Raw genomic sequence first — 17,302 nt, forward strand, 5'->3', positions numbered from 1 at the left:
AATAGTTCAATACTGTAAGTTGTGTTTAAACTGAACATCCCTTTTCCAATATGTCCTCTAGTTGCGAGTGGGTGTACGAACTAAATCTACACAGACAGTGAAGCGAACGAGAGATGTTGCTTGTCAAACCTTTTGGCAGGGACTTGAGACTGGAGATGCATCGTGCCAATGGGAAGAATATGAAGTGATTGACAACGGAGCTATACTACATCCAGCCATTGATAGTGAATGTCCTCCTGGTAGTTCGGATGCAGTCGGAGATCAATTCACAGAATCCACACCCGCAAAAACTAAGACCGCGAGAAAGTTGAAGAAATTGTTTTATTCACCCATCGCCGGAGAAGGAACAGATGTTGCAATGGAAGAGAATGAAGTGGACGACAATGAAACACCATCAATATCACTGAACATAGCGGAAGACGATATCAGAGATTCTACCTTTCATGTGAGTGACATGTCCTCAACGTTACAGGCCGAACCAGCTGGGATGCAGAGTGACAGTATAAGGAAAGAGGCCAAATTCATTGTATTCGATAGTTGTTTGATTGATATTATTATTCGGATGAAATGTGGGCATTCGGTTGATGGGGAAGTATGTGGGGAGCCATTGATTAATGTGACTCGTGCAATTCGAGGCACTAACCTTAAAATACATGCCACCTGTACAAAATATCATCCTTTCTCATGGTCTGCACAACCCATGCTGGGGCAACTGCCAGCAGGCAATCTACTTTGTGCAGCGGCTGCACTTTTTAGTGGTTCAAGTTTTAAAAAGTTAGAGTCTTTCTTTCAGTTTGTGGGAATCCATTTCATTGCGAAAACTCAGTTCTACAAATACCAAACCGATTATCTATTTCCAGCCATTAGCGAAGCTTGGAGAATGGAAAAAATGTCTATTGATAGTACATTCGCGGGCAAACGGTTCAGGCTAGCCGGTGATGGACAGTGCGACAGCCCAGGATTTTCAGCCAAGTACTGCACCTACCACTTTCAGGACATGGAAAGTAAGAAAATTGTGAGTTCGGTGGTCGTGCAGGTGTCACAAAGTACATCCTCAGTGGCCATGGAGAAAGTTGGCTTTGTAGCATCATTGCAAGAACTACAATCGCGGGGAATGGTGATCGACCTGATAGCCACGGACAGACACGTTTCAATTGCCAAGACAATGAGAGAAGAGTACAAAAATATAAATCACCAATTTGACGTTTGGCATCTTGCAAAAACAATCAATAAAAAAATGTCGGCTGCAGGTAAAAAAAAAGATATGCAAGGTATTTCACAGTGGTCCAAGTCAATCAGCAACCATCTTTGGTGGAGCTCAAAAACATGTGGAGCGTCGTTGGAAATTCTAATGGAAAAATGGCGGTCAGTAATGTTACACTGTAGCAACGTTCACCGCTGGACCACAAACCAACATTTCCACAATTGTGAACATGGCCATTTGTCCACAGAGGAGGCACGGAAGAAGAAGTGGTTGATTCCTTCATCACCCACTCACAAAGCCATTGAAAAGATTGTATTTGATAAAACTATAACAAGAGATTTGAGGGGACTCACGGAATTCTGCCACACAGGAGATTTGGAGGTGTTCCACAATATGTGCCTAAAGTATAGGCCAAAACGATTGCATTTTGGCATGGAGGGCATGATAAATCGGACTCTTCTAGCGGTCTTGGCACATAACCATAATGTTGGCCGTCAACAAAGTAGGACGACCGGAACTTTAGGGACGCTTCGCTACAATAAGGCCTTCACAAAAAGAAGTAAACAATGGGTTATCAAACCAGTGTTTGAGGATATGCAATATGACTTTATTGAGAGACTTATTGTTGATGTCCTAGATAGGCACATACATGGAGTTGTGAACGAACCTGTGCAGGGGACAACTGCATTGCCACCCAACATTGCCTCTGTTCCATGTCCACCTAAAGAAGAGCTCATTGAGAAATACACATCACGGTTTAAATGATTGTAATTTGATTGTCTGTTCTCTCGAGTCTCCTCATGTCGCAGGCCCATTGAATATGTGTAGCTATGTAATGTGTAAATAAAAGTGATTGCTCAGTGTACATGCAATGTGTCTCTCCACCCTTGCCCCTCCCTTCACCGTGCAGTAGCGCGAACCACCCGGGTGTCACCTGTGACTTTGCTCTCGAGTCTCCTCATGTCGCAGGCCCATTGAATATGTGTAGCTATGTATTTTGTAAATAAAAGTGATTGCTCAGTGTACATGCAATGTGTCTATCCAACCTTGTTCATTTGCGCATTAAATTAAACCAAACAGTAATATAAATCATTTTTCAAAAAATATAGAATGTCTCCGTATTTATGGTTCTCTGGGGCTGCAAAGCACGCAGACAAAATGCAAAGATGGAGTGTAAATTTCAAGTCCTGTGAGATGGCCTTACACTGAATGTAGCTAACTAGGAATGTGTGCTCGTTCAAAGTGAAGGTCAGCTGCTTTGATTTTTTGCTCGGGTGCCGGAATGGCCCACGACTCAGTATAAGGTTCTATTGTTATTTGACCTTGACAGGCCGGGACCATCCCGAAAGACTTCTTTTTGGGGGTGTGGTGCAATAACATAAGAAACGATAATGAATAAAATTTCAGAAACGATAGCCATTTAATGTTCGTTCATTAGAAGAAATAACGTCGGCATAGAAGGAGTGGTATTTCGGGGCTGCCCTACGCACAGACACAATGGAAAATGCAAATATAATGTAAGTAACTCTTTAGATGAGTTTATACCGCAATTTAATTACTATACAGTAGCTTTAAAGACGGGTTAAGTTGTACTTGTTCGTTCTGTGTGGCATATTGTTTTGTACCGCGCACTATCTTGAGGAGAACCATCTCCTTTTACGGAAGCACCTCAAAACCTTCCTCTTTGTTTCTGCTTTCTCTCTCCCTCTCCCCTGCTACACCTGGTCCACTGTCTGCGACCTCGGTCCTGGGACCTTCCACTCTCCACCTGTACTGCCTCCCTGTCAACCCCTGCATTGGGGGACTGTCTCAGTATCCTACAGACCCCCCTTGACGTATAATACCCAGTTGCACTTTCCTAGCTATGAAATAATTTCCCGACCTAATATATAAAATGAATAATTTTAATAAAGATCTGATGGTGAGACTAATTTCATTTTTTATGTTTTTAAAACAGGTACATCCTTCATTATTGTCTGTGTCACGAATACCAGACACCGGCGGATGGCTTCTACAACCGCCAGTTGCTTCTCCGCGTGAACAACGTTAGCACCCTGACCATTTTATGGGACGATCGCCATGTACAAGTATGCCCTTACGCGGTACTAACGGCTAGATGCAACATACAGAGCGTTGTGGTGGCCTAGTGCCTCGTTGTTGGAACAGCCATGCGATTATCAGTGCGACCGAAGAGCTTATTTTATCGTAAACCAACACCCTGTGTACTGCACACGAACATCGATTGCCTCAAGACGAACTATTTTGGATCGAGAGCAAAGAAAAATGCAAATCGCAGAATATTCTCTAAACATTTGATGTCCAATAAATGTACTTTGCCAAATGGACAATCTTGCCGTTTGCTTTTAAACCACAGTTTCATATTCCGAATTGTGGCGCTGTATTGTGAGATGATCTAAGACCCTGTGTACAGCAAAGGAACATCGCGTGCCTCAAAACAAACTTTTTGGAACGTGAGCAAATAAAAATGCAAATCGCTGAATATTCTCTAAACATTTGATGTCAAATAAATGTACTTTACCAGATTTACAATCTTGCTGTTTGATTTAAAAGTACACTTTCATATTCCGAATTGTGGCGCGCTGTGTTGTGAGCTAATCTGTGTTGGTTTCCGGGTTCTGTGTGGAGTCGCGTAGAAGACGCATGGGCGCGTTTGCCTACGCAGCACAGAAACGTCACAGAGAGAGGCGGAGAATATGAATGTTTTGATAAAGTCTGTTTCAGGGGCGGGGGATTTGATTTAGTGCCGCAAACGCAGGTGAGCCAGGGCGATGGGGGGAAATGATAGGATTATCAGAAAATGGCGGCTGATTTCGAGTGCGTTAATGGACGAAAAGTCGGGTAAGGTCCATAGGAAAGTTTTCTACGATCTACCGATTTATGCTTAAAAACACATGGCCGAACCGTAGGGACAATAAAAAAAAAGTCCCGGAACTATCCTTTAAACTACTGGTATGGACAATTCCTTGATTTTTCAAACTCTTCTTAATGCTTCACTTCCTTAACACCAGAGCCCGTGCTACCAAGCATGCCACTCTTTTTCAAGCTTATTAATTCCGAATGTACAACAAAAAACTAAAAACACAAAAGTGACACTGCTTCTTTGTGATCTATTCTTAAAGAAAGCAGAAACAGGACAACCACCAGTAGGCAGACTCCTTGGTTCACAATATACATCCACATCAGACCTGCTCCAGATCCAACCAGAGTAGACTGCGTTCACTAACGGGTTTAAATGACAGACTGAAAAGCAACAGATGGGATTGGCTCTCCTAAATGGTCAAATAGTGATACAGGGGCCCAAAAGCTGTACATATATGTTGCAGACTGACACATATTGTCTTACACCTAACTGGGATTACCCTGGTGCACTGCTGCCATCTAGGAGGGCAGCAGACGGTGCAATTAATACATAAAAACAATTCAGAAGGGACACATGAGGACAGGGTCGAGTACCATTAAAACATTTGATCAGAATTCTTGTTCGGCTGGGTTACCATTCCATGGTGAACATAACCAAGTCTTTAATCCCCGTTACTGCCGTAAAACCAACCACATTATTGTACCAGCAGATGGACAGTAATATGCAGAAGGAATATAGCACTCATGTACCAAAAACAAATACAATGGGCCAAGTACAAGAGTGATAACACTGCACCACCAAATAGAGGGCAAAGCACTGTGCAGAACCAAAGACATTGAGAGACAGCACAGCAGAACAAAATGGGAGAAATTGCATGTACAAAACACAGGCGAGTTAGAACCGCTGTTCTGAAAAAAGAAACACAACCATGTATGTAACTGAGAAATAGCCATACATAGCCAAAAATACTGAAACAAGCAATAGGCAGGCAAGAAGCCACAGATGTACCGAAGAGAACAAACATGTGCAAGATAAATAACAAGCAAACATAGCAGTACTTTATCAAATGTAGAGAATCCGGTGATTGTTGTGTAGTATGAAGGAGATCTAGCACTGCCTAACTCAGAGAAGATAGGACAGTTCAGTACCAAAAGAGGACAATTCTCCTACACCAGAAAGGAAGTTCATATTTATTTAAAACAGGGCAACACTATATAAAATATGTAAGAGGGCCAAGTGCATAAAACACAGGGAAGTGCACAGAAGATACCTCTGCACCATACAAAAAGAGCAATCGGACAATGCTTCTTATGGGAGAGCTACTGTTCCAGTAGCCTACAGTGAGCTACAAAAGTTGTGCTCTATGAAAGAGAATACTAAAACAAAGACATTTAGTCCAGCTGTACCCCCCTCCTACCACACACAGATAGACCTGGCCAAAGGCAAGGGAGATAGAAAAGTAAAAGCAAAACAGAAACCTAGCATTGACAACAAATGAGTATGTCTAAAGATGAGAATATTCACCATCCTCCCGCTCATTCAATCGATTTACTCACATGACAGAACCCATAGCTACAGTCCTGCCAGAGGAACTCCTTCCCACACCCCAAACCCCCAATTCCTCCTACACCACTCAAACCACATCCCTGCCTCAGCAGTGGTGGGGGCCGTGGGTATATCTTTCCATTCTTAGCAGTGCCTTCCAGCAGTCAGTGTGTACAGGAGAATCATAGACAACAAGAGTGCATTGTGTGGTCCCACGAACAGAGCACACTGTGCAGGTCTCACAACTGCAGCCCCAGCATTCCTTGAGTCTGATCTGCAGCATATGCCATAGCCAAGGAAACTACACGGATACCATACCAGCACTCTGGATTGCAAGAAGGCAGTCTCTAAAAAAGAGAAGCAGTTATAAAACATGGTATCCATGTTAGGCTGGGTATTACATGTATTCAAGCTGTCAGTGTGAACTCCCAATTTGGTGCCCAACCAAAACGTCTGGAGGAAACGTTGCTCATAAACAAGGGTATGACAACCATTACATTACAAATGGAGTGGTCATGTACAAAGGCGCAAGATATTCTGTCCGTGTGAGCAGTAACAAGCAACACTTGAGTAAAGTTGCCAAGTTTACCACACCTATCTTAAGTACAATTTCCCCAGGAAGCCCTATAAGGAAGTGGGAAACAATATGGAGCAAATATGAAGGAAGAGAAATTCAGCATGCACTTTATTAAAAAGCAAGAAGATACATGTAGGTTATGATGAAGTTTTATTTGGAGATGCTCACATCACATTTCCTTCACCTACCTACGTTCAACAGGTACAGGCAAAGACCAGACTTCTCCATCATGAACAGGAAATTCTTGCTGAGATTTCATAGGTGATGTGTCAACTTTAAAGCTTTCTAATGTTGACATGATCTCTTTCACATGTTTTGCTTCCACACTTATTTCCTGCCAGACCTGAGAACATACGATGAAAAATCTTTCAAGTAACTTGTGGATATCAAATAGATCGTTAAGTGCAAAGAGATTTGGAACAAAACATATAGTAGATCTCATGATGATCTGCAAAACATTATTAATCCACAAACATACAATAATGCAGCACTACTAATAAAGTAATTCTGCTTGAGGCTCCTTTTTCTTCAGCTAGTCCCAGAAGGAGAAAGCCAACAAACCAGGTTGCTACCTGGTCTCATTGAGGATGTGCATTTGGATAAATGTTGCAAAGTGATTCATACAAAATCATACCTGTCAAATAGAGATCAATAATGTTGTTAAAGCTATACGTATGCTTGAACCAAAAAAGCAGCTATTGTGGGTCTGTGCAAACTGGAAGAACGACAAGACTGTCCAAGATGGGAGCATACCATGACGCTGCAAATGCTACAATAGGATTCTGGAAACTTACCAAGTATTTGGACATTGCAGGTTGGTGCTAAACAGGGTAAAAGACTATGCTGAAATTCAGCCATCTGAGCATATTTTCTGATTTTGTTAATAAGGGTTAGTCTAGTCTTGGCAACAGTTAAATGAACATGGGACTTTTTTTAGCATATCTTTACGTTGGGGTGTGTAATTTAATTTGGCAACATTTATTTTATTGTGTTTGAATTCAGGTAACAGAATGCTTCGGTACTACCTTTCAGCCTAGTGTCCAAAATGTTTAAGCGCCTGAAAGCACAAATTAATTAGTCTCTTGGCACTTAATTTTAATGGTTGTTCTGATGAATGCCTTTGACTTGGGTAATATCAACCTCAAAAAGATAAAAAGGCAAGTGTCAGCCAGGTTTGAAGCTTGTTCTGGAGAGATGTCTTAACTGATATATCAAACAGATCACACAATGTCTCAAGTTTAATGATACTTGCTATGCATAAAAATGGTTTCTTACTCCCTCCATTCTCCATATAAACACAGCACTGCATTTCTTCCTCTCCAACAGTCATTTATCAACTGCCGTCAATTGAGGTTTGCATACACCCCCCGCCCCAGACACTGCACAAACACACATGCTCCGATTGCCCACAAACACTGACTATACAAACACTGCTCTCTCACACACTGACCCAAAAACAAAAAACTGGCTTCACCACAATGCGCCACCATAAATAATGTCACAAATGTACACTGGTGTGCCCATGTACTCTATACCCACACAACACAAACAGTCCCCACACAGGTACACCCCCGCACACACTGTCCCCATGTCACACACTGCCTCCAACCACTACATGCTGTGCCAAAATATCCCTGCCCCACCACACACTTTGCGCCATACAGACTTCTCACCACACACTCCCACTGCACATCACACCTCAACACTCCCCCACAACCCCCCACACTCCCCCCACCCCCCACACACACACAGCCCCTATAAACTCATGCACACGGAACCTGACCTGCATGCACACTGCGCCCAACACACACACACACACACTTCCCTCATTCATAATCTACTCACTCCCCTCACACATCACCAACTGCATATTTTCTTTGGTATAGATTGCCCTACAAAGAAAAGTGGCCGTTTAAAAAATAAAAATATCTGAATTTTTTCTGTTACATGGAAGAATCCTGCAATCTTTTGTTAAATGGAAAAACAGTCCTATCTGGGATGAAAAGCACATTTCATAGTGGAGCCAACATCAAGAGGCCTGCTGGTGTTTGTTTTTATTTATAAGATTAAGACTCAACATTATAAGACATAATGGTACCCAAAGATATAAATGAGGCGGTAGGAGCCTTGAATTCTGCGATGATCTTGTGGATGATCTTGTGGAGTTCTTTGCTGGAATGGAGGGCAATCCAGATTCAGTTTCCGCAGAAGAATCTTTTGGCTTTCCTAATTTCTGCCCTGTATGCCCTGATCTGCCTGCCAAGGGTGGCTTTGTTCTGAGGGGAAATGCTGGCCCGCCATAAGCATTCCATTCGGTGGTTGAAGCACTTGTCTGTGGGAAGTGGATCTGGTAGGGGTGAGAGGGCGAGGGCATCAGGGAGCCATTGGTCAAAAGTAAGGAAAGCAGAGCGTACGCCAGCTCGGGGTATACAGTGACCTTGTTCCAGAGCGGAACATAATGGGATTAGAGAAAGTTAGCATGGCGTTCGGGGGGAACAGGGGGGGGTGTTGTAAGAGAAGAAGATGGCAGAGTGATCGGTCCATACTAGAGGGCGGGTGGAGGGAGGGGAGAGAAGATTGGTTGTACTGAATATTGCATCAAGGGTGTGCCCTGCAGTGTGGGTGGGGCCAGATTTCAATTGGGTCTTGTTGAGGGCTTCAAAGTTGTCAATAAGTGAGCAGGTCATGGGGTTGGAAGGAACATCTAACCAAATGTTGAGGTCTCCTAGAAGTGTAAGATAGTGATGAGAGAGGAGGATGTCCGCAAACAAGTCACTAAATTTATATTGTAGGCTGTAGCGAAGTATGAAGCGGTGGGTGAGGGAGGGGGTGAGTTAGAATTTAACCAACAGGGATTCGCAGTCAGTGTTGCAGGGTTGATTATCAGAGTGAAAGACTATGAGGTGATGTTAGTGGAGGATGGCTGCTCCCCCTGCTCAGCTGGGTCTGTTCTGCATGATCAAGGAGTACCCAGAGGGGAAAGCCTTGTGTGCGATGGGATGCAAGTCATGGAAGAACAAGGTTTCCGTAATGAAGAGGATGTCAGGGTTTTCATAGGTGATTAAGTCAAACAAAATGTACTTGTGATGTATCTTTTTGTTGCTTTTTTAAAGGTTGAATAAACCAATAAAAAAAAATAAAAAAAATAAAAAGTACTTTTTTTTGGTGGCAGATCTGGTGTTATTAAGTATGCGTGGGTGTGGTGACTGGGGATAGGAGGGACTTGGAAAGTATGAGTATATAAGGGCGACGGGGTAGAGGCAGGAGTGAATACAGGTTGGTTTCTACGAGGGTTTTCAGGGTGTTGGATGGAGGGCGGGGGTTTGTGCGAGTTGGAGGTGGAACAAGAGAGGGTGTGGGAGTGGAAGTTGGAGCAGTCTAGGACATGTGCTCATGCTCCAGGAGTTGCAGAAAGGGGTGGGGGAGGTTTAACCAACGGGCCAGGGCGAGCTGGCTGGAGTGGACTCTTGCTGGAGTTGGAGTGTAGGAACAGTGGAATGCGGGGAGCAGGTGGGGAGGATTGGTGTCTGTGGGAAGTGGGGCAGAGGTCAGAGAATTGTCAGGAAAGGAAAAAAGGAGGGTGGGTTCTGAGAGGTGGAGAGATGTTCATGGATTGAAAGTGGGGGAAGCAAGGGGAAGCAAGATGTAAAGTTTGGCTTCTGTGTTTTGAACGGTATGCTGGAGCCGCAGGTTTATGTGCGAGAGTAGGAGTGACCGACGAATGCAGAGTCTGAGCCAAGGCGGCACAAGCTGCATTTAAGGATAGGAATGCAGGGTGGGGAAGAAGGGTGTCAGAGTGACAAGGGGACATGAACCATGTGTGCGCAGAGGTACACTTCACAACACTGTAATCACAACAGTTAGATAGCTCTGCGAGTCAAGCACCTGCTGTGGATAACTGTTGTGACCACCTTCAGCCCTTCATGCTTGCAAGGTTGATGGAACTGAAAGAACGTAAAAATGTGCAATGATTATAGGTGCGTTTTGCAGCGCTATGAAAAGGGGAGAATTAAAACAAAAATAGCTTTTATTAGACATTATTACTGCTTCGTCTTTGTAACTTTCCTGTTATATCTGTTATAGGATGAGGTGCAAAGTCTGAGTTGAATAGTTATTTCTGGCACTATAACTCAGCTGGTTAAACAGTCGAGACTTTTAAATTATTGTATTGTTAAAGTTAAACCAATCAACCTTTCACACTACCATCATTAAATAATATTACGTTTCAATATTAACGCTTCAACATTATCGATAACAGACTACTACAAATCATCTACATTCAAAAAAGTTAATAAATCATTTAACACTTAATTTGTCATACAATAAAATCCAATGTTCTAAAAAAGATGCTCATAAAAAAAAAAAAAAAAAATGCATAGTGTTTTTTACAATATATTAATTCATGCTTGGATTTTCTATTTTATACCACAATCTTATCAATGCAAAATACCATGGAAGTTGTATTGCCCATCGGTCATCTATACCAAAACTCATTGGACTTGATTGTAGGTGGTCTCATGAATGAAGTTGCCCAATTATGTTAGTTGAAGAACAGCAGAACATCACGTTAATAAATGCGGAGAGGTTTCCATAAACCTGCATTCTGCATTATCTCTTTCCACTAGAAATATTCAATCTATGTCCCAGGAAAGTCAATATTGGAAGATGATTCATCCTAATGAGCATGAAAGCTTGCTGATACTTGGGCAAAGGGAACTTAATAATATAAAAGGTTTTGTTTTCACGCACCACATTGTGAAATCGTTATGAAAAACTAGTGATTTTTTCTTTCTAACATTCAATATTAGAAGTCCAATCCCACCATTTGTTTTCTTCCTTTCAAGTTTTTAACCAAAGTGCCTAAATCTTGGTCGCGATCAGAAGAAAACCCAATGAGTCTAAAAAATAAAACAACCACTACCCCACAAGATTTAACCCTTTACCCAACCCCACATATATTTTCGTTTTTTTTCATTCTAAAATCATTAGTTATTAATTTTTCATTATAAAGACTGTATACCGTGGTGGACAATCAGGATTCCGAATAGCCTTCAGATCAAGGAATACTCTTCAGATAGATAGAAGCGTTTCCCATCTCTAGCCGAATCCATCTAGTCCAAAGCTGCTCACCATCGTTTCCCCTCTACACCCAGTCAAAATGTGAGGCGACAGAGGTATCCAACTCCAAACTGCCAGGAGCTGGGGGCTATTTAGCTCCTGCTTCCACCCAGATTAGTTTCCCACCTACAACTGCCTTCGACTCTTCGTACCAACTGGTGCCAATACACACAACTATGTGATGTTAACTCCTTGTGTTTGGGGCTTAGCATTAAGGAGCATTAGGAGGATACTCTGCCGATGCCACAGCAAGGATATCCTCCTTTCTCAAGCGGAGACTCATGAGGGTCTTCTCAGACCAAGCACGAGCAGCAGCGACCACACTGCTCTGCGGTGTCCCGCAAGGCTCACAGACCCCCACGCTGTACAATATATTCACCCTTCCCCTCCTCAAGGACTTGGATGAGCGCGGCAAAGCCTACACCAACTATGCCGACGACACTCAAGTCCTACTCCCCCTCACCGGCTCCTACCAACAAGACTCTGCATCCCTTGACAACATCTTTACTGCCATCCAGACCTGGATGTCGGCAAATGGGTTATGTCTCAATTGGGATAAAACAGAGATCCTCATTGTAGGCACTAAAGAACTGCTTAATAGACTGGACCCCCAATACCAGACCTTCACAATTGACAACACACCTATCAAGGTTTCCCCAGCAGTCAAAACACTTGGGGTTTTCATTGACTCAACCTTATCCATGACACACCATGCAAGTGCCATTGCCTCTCATCAGCGTTCTCCACCTAAATAATTTATGCTGTGAAACCCTACCTATCTAAGACCAACCGATTAGCAATAGCCAGAGCCACAGTTGGTACAAAACAAGATTACTGTAATGCCCTACTCCTTGGCACCTCCAACAAAAAGAACCACCGATTACAAGTCACCCAAAATAACGCTCTCAGGGCTGCCCTTAGCATTACTAAAAAGGAACATCTCACACAAGGAAGGAGGGAAGCACATTGGCTACCAGTCAAGGAACGGATTTTATTCAAAACTATCACACACAAATGCATATCACACACTGCACATCCCTACCTAACAGCAAAGATCACTCCCCTCTCCTCCTCCAGACCCACTCGCTCACACCATGAAAACATGATGTTTGTCCACACATTCAAAAGAGCAAAAGCTGGCGGGGCTAGCTTCCAACATCTAGCGCCCAAACACTGGAACGCCCTACCTACACATCTCAGAAATGAAGCATCCTACACAATCTTTCGGAAAGTTCTTCAAACTAAACTGTTTAATTAACATGCACCACTTTGTTCCATTGTAACCAAGGAACACACTGTAATCCTGTTATCCAAATGTAAAAACATACCTGTGTTCTGTACCCTACTCAAATGTATGTATACAATGTCATGTTCAGGTAACTAAGCAAGCTCTCTGCAACAGCGCAACAATGCCTAAGGGCCGAATGTGCCCTTTACAAATGGAAATAAACAAAATAGGTTTAATACATTTAATGTATATTATGTCATATAAAAATGGGTAGATTATAGTGTGCATCTCATGTGAAATTTAGATATGACAATTGCTATGTACTAGCTCCTCGTTACCCAGCAGTAGCTCCTGCCTACTGGGTGATGTCTAATACCCTGAACCCGACTTCAACTCCTGCTCAACAAATCCTCATTTTGCTCCTTGCAACCCGTACAGGATGCTACGAATAACACTCATGGTATACATTCATAGAAGCCCTTTCATGCTGAAACCACACGTTTTAGTAGCGTAGCTTCTAATGAGGAACATCAAGGCCAAAGCAGGTTTACTTTTTTCCTTAATAAGCACCTCTAAGTTTTCAGTAGAGCTTAACACTACTCCCCAGTATTTGAAAGCGCTAACCAGTTCTGGTACTTTTCTTTTTGTCAATATTATTCTGACAATAAGCTTCGACAGCTTTAAGTCCTATAATAATAGGGACACGTGATTACTGTGGGAAAAAAACGCTGAGGACAAAAATGATTTACTTTTGTGACATGTCAACACAATTATATGCGGGGGGTGAGGAGATGGGGAGACCCCCTGCATCATGTATTACCCTAACCCCAGCCCCCCACATAGAATTACGTTGAAATGTGCAGTAAAACATTTGGTATTTTTGTTTTCAGCATTTTGTTCCGCGCAATAATGGGGTGATACCTAATAATTTGGTCCAATATTAGTACATTGTCGGCATAACCCAACCATCACATATGCTTCGCCAATTTTTTCCGGAACATTTTTCACTATGCTTAGGGCAAATCTGTAATGTACAGACTGAACAACAGCAGAGCCAGGTCGCACCCTTGTTTTAAACCACAATGTGTTGAATTTTTGACAAAGGTTCCCCATGTTGTCCAGTCTTATACCCATCAACATGTCACTGTATAATTCCTTGATCATACATAACACTAGCAACCGGGTAAGGGTGCTCAGGCAATCAAGTGGCTGGGAAAGCAGGCGGGGAACACACTGTTAACCCCACTTTTTCCAGCAACCCGAGGCCCTTCCCCAGGTGGCGCCATCTTGATTGTGGGGAGGCAACAGGCAGCCTCTCCTAGTTACCTTCCCCATCCCCTCAACTCCCAAAGACAACTTGCACAATTTACCAACCTCTCTCCCTCCCCACTTACCTAGACCTGCGGTGGCCATGGAAATAGAAAAGGGCCCTTTTCCTATGGCAGAGGCCATCTTGATTTTAAAGTTTTTTTTTTTTTTTACACGTGCGATTGGGCTCATGAAAGATGCGTGGTGCCCATCTCCTGTAGTAAAAATATAAACTATCTGCACCCCGGACAAACTCCAGGGTGCGAATAGCAATCGTCCCTACTCAGGGTGGGCATACATAGCCTGTAAAGGTCCCCAGCCCTCACCACAGCCCTAGCTTTGTTCAGGCCTATCTAGGCTCGGGCTGGGGGTGGGGGTCGGGGGGAATAGGGTAGGGGAGTATAGCTACAAGCCTGTCAGAATTGAATGCTGCAACAAAATAAATAATTTAAAAAAAAAAACATAGGAGTGGTGTTTTTTTACAGTCTCGATTACTTGAGTATTTCAAGTATTTCAAGCGCCAATAAGCTGTACATTGTTAGAAAGCCCTTGTAGAAAGCCCTTGCTTAATAGACTTTTTTTTTTTTTTTTAAACACACTAAATTCTTTTAAGAGTATAGTCAAAAATACTTTTCCTGCATTGCAAGCAATCTATACATTTTAGGGGAGCTTCAACCACCCATTTTTAAATATTGTGATCGTGAAGGATTCTTTCCAGAAATCAGATAACGTCTTTGTTCCCAAAATGTTGCTGAAAGAACCTTTATAAAAATGAGACCAAAAACTACGGTTTGGCTTTAAGAATTTTTGCTAGGTCGTATAAGCCAAAATTTAAAAACATCTTTTAACTATGGAAAATAAATATATGGGGGTTGGGGGCAAGGGGTTATAAAGGGTGGGGGGGTGTTTCGCGGTGGGGTTAAAAGCGTGGGATAACATGGGGTGCGGCCCCCCCCCAATTAAAAGAAATTAAATAAAATCACATGTTACAGAGGGAAAAACATATCTATTACTACCCTCACCCAATCATCAGCAGGAGCATCGACATGGTCACCTATGATAACTATCGCTACAGATTGGGTTGCATTCAGTTCCACCAATGTCTCACTCATCGATCTTATACAATTTGCCGATTTATTACCTCAAGGGGAGCGGGGGTGTCCTACACTTATGATCAAATTCACAATAGAGTCCATCAATCTTTATTTTGCCAATCAATATTTGGATTATGGGGGGGCGCTAGCGAGCACCAACAAGATGGCTGCTCTACAGTGAAGCTTTCCCGGGCTGGGTGGGCCCGACAGCCACGGGACCATTGTCCCTGAGCAAGAAGAGGTGAAAATCACGGAGGAGGTGGCCCCACCGACAGTGCACCTGCTAACTAAAAATTAGGTAGATTGGCCGCCTATGACCTGTGGCGGCGGGGGCAGCTGGGAGCACCCGGTTCTTCAGGCAGTAGCAGCCATTTGAGCAGCGGGGATGCACTCTGTGTGAGTGCGGTGAGGATCGAGGGAAGTGCGAAGGGGTTCTCTCCCCTCATGCGTGGCACACCCGACGCGGCTGTTGCTGGGACTGCTGCTGTGGCCGAGAACCGGATAGCAGAGGCACCAGAGCACATGCGAGTCTCCAGGAGACGAGTGCAGAATCCTGACTACCGCACAGTACAGGAAGGTGGGTGGACGTGAAGTCATCAGAAGTATTGGAGCAGGTACTTTGCCTCAGTGTTTGCCGTGGTGGGAGGCAGGTGCCTTGCCGGAGTACGCCAGAACCCCGCACATAAGTTACCCACTGACATGGAAAGAGGCTGCAATAAAAGGAGCCAGGCCAGTTTCACCTTCATGCCTTTAACCCCTCCTGTCCCTGACATGTAGTAGAGATTGCCCTGCTTACAGTTGTTTAAATGCTCAGCTGAGGGAAATGGCATCTGGAAAGGGGTGGGTATAGATTTTTATGCACCTTGTGGTGGGCAACCAAACCTGTAAAAGCTGGAACACCCGACCCGGTCATGATCGCCCTGGGACGTATTGAGCAGTCAATGCCGCATTTAGAGGGTAACTTGGATAAATTAACAGAAGGTGGTGCAGTTGGCAACAAGGACTTCCACCCTAGAGTTAAAAACCACTGAGCTAGACAAACAGTATGCACAGATGCTCCCTCTGGTCCAGAATCTCGGCCGTGAGACGGAGTCTATGGTGAAGGGCTGTAAGGTGACAGATGCCAGACTCGAGTCGCTGGAGAACGCAATGCGGACGTCTCAACTGTGTCTCATTGGTCTTCGTCGGGTCATAGAGGGAAGAGGACCCCATAGGCTTTGTGTCGACATGGCTCCCTTAACAACTTAGATGTGGAGGACGACCCAATGTATGTGGACAGATGCTACAGGCTCAGAACATCACGACCAAAATTAAATCCGGAGTCAGAAGTGGGCCTTAATCTGCTGGTATGTCTGAATGACTCCCGAGATAGGGATAGGATGATAAAAGCAGCAGCAGCTAATCAAGTGGTTGAATATCAGGGACACCGGATTAACTTTTTTTCCAGACCCCTCTCCAGCTACTGACAGGAAAAGAAAGGCACTTAATGTCACTAAGAAAGCTTTCCTTGAACATGGGGTCAAAGCGGGCCTGCTCCATCCAGCCAAGCTTACGGTTACCCTGAAAGGGAAGGAGTACCTTTTTGGGGACACAGAGGGGGTAGAGAGACTTTTGAAAATGATTCCCACAGGGAAACCTCTGGATGGGGATAATGGGTGAAGGGTGCGCAACAAATGGCTCAATGTTTCCATGCTATGTTCTTGTCAGAGGTATATCACTTCCTATGCCAAATGCCTTGTCTCAGTGGTAAGCTTTTGAAACTTGCACATTCCCCAGTTACTAAGTGTTAAGAACTGTTTGGGACTCCCGAGTTGTTTTGCCCAAACATATCCCCCCCACCTCCCAAGGGAGGCTAGGAACGCCTCTATGTATGCTCCAAAAGGTACTTTCAGCGCCACTGGTTTTGGACTTTTTGTCACAGAAGTTAAACCATTCAGAGTTTTTCCCCACATTGGGTGTGGACTTGCAAGGAAGGTGGCTGTTGACTGTGGCCGTTACATAATTGGTGCTCCCTACTTTGTAACCTTTGCATGGTTTGTTTGTACAAGGTTAAAATTCATAAAGATTTTAAAAATATATATATTTGGATTATATGGGCTAATATCTAATTCCTTCAGCAGGTTTTTATTATTACAAGTACCCATGATAAGTTTGCCCTTAGAACGGCCCAAGTGGTCCTTAATAGCAGGGTTCACCATCATGGTTTTTACATTCATTCTTATTGGAATATGTAATCAGCTTTCTTGAAATACAAAAATGTTGCTAGTACAAGGTACTTGAACATCATTGCTCTTGCTGTTTAAATATCTATGAGCCCTCGAGTTCCATGAATACAATGAAATTGCAG

The 17,302-nt window shown here is 43.5% G+C and overlaps 1 protein-coding gene across 2 annotated transcripts in view; it reads right to left on the bottom strand.

Annotated features, from left to right (window-relative positions):
- The window catches only part of KATNA1 (katanin catalytic subunit A1), a 438,379-nt gene that overhangs the window by 342,919 nt on the left and 78,158 nt on the right, over positions 1 to 17,302 (bottom strand). For both annotated transcript variants that reach the window (XM_069607673.1, XM_069607672.1), the window contains exon 3: positions 6,396 to 6,550. In XM_069607673.1, the coding sequence (XP_069463774.1) occupies positions 6,396 to 6,550 (155 nt within the window). The remainder of the gene's footprint in view (positions 1 to 6,395; positions 6,551 to 17,302) is intronic.

This window comes from Ambystoma mexicanum, chromosome 4q (assembly GCF_040938575.1).
Source record: "Ambystoma mexicanum isolate Mex_15411 chromosome 4q, UKY_AmexF1_1, whole genome shotgun sequence".
Classification (NCBI taxonomy): Eukaryota; Metazoa; Chordata; class Amphibia; order Caudata; family Ambystomatidae; genus Ambystoma; species Ambystoma mexicanum.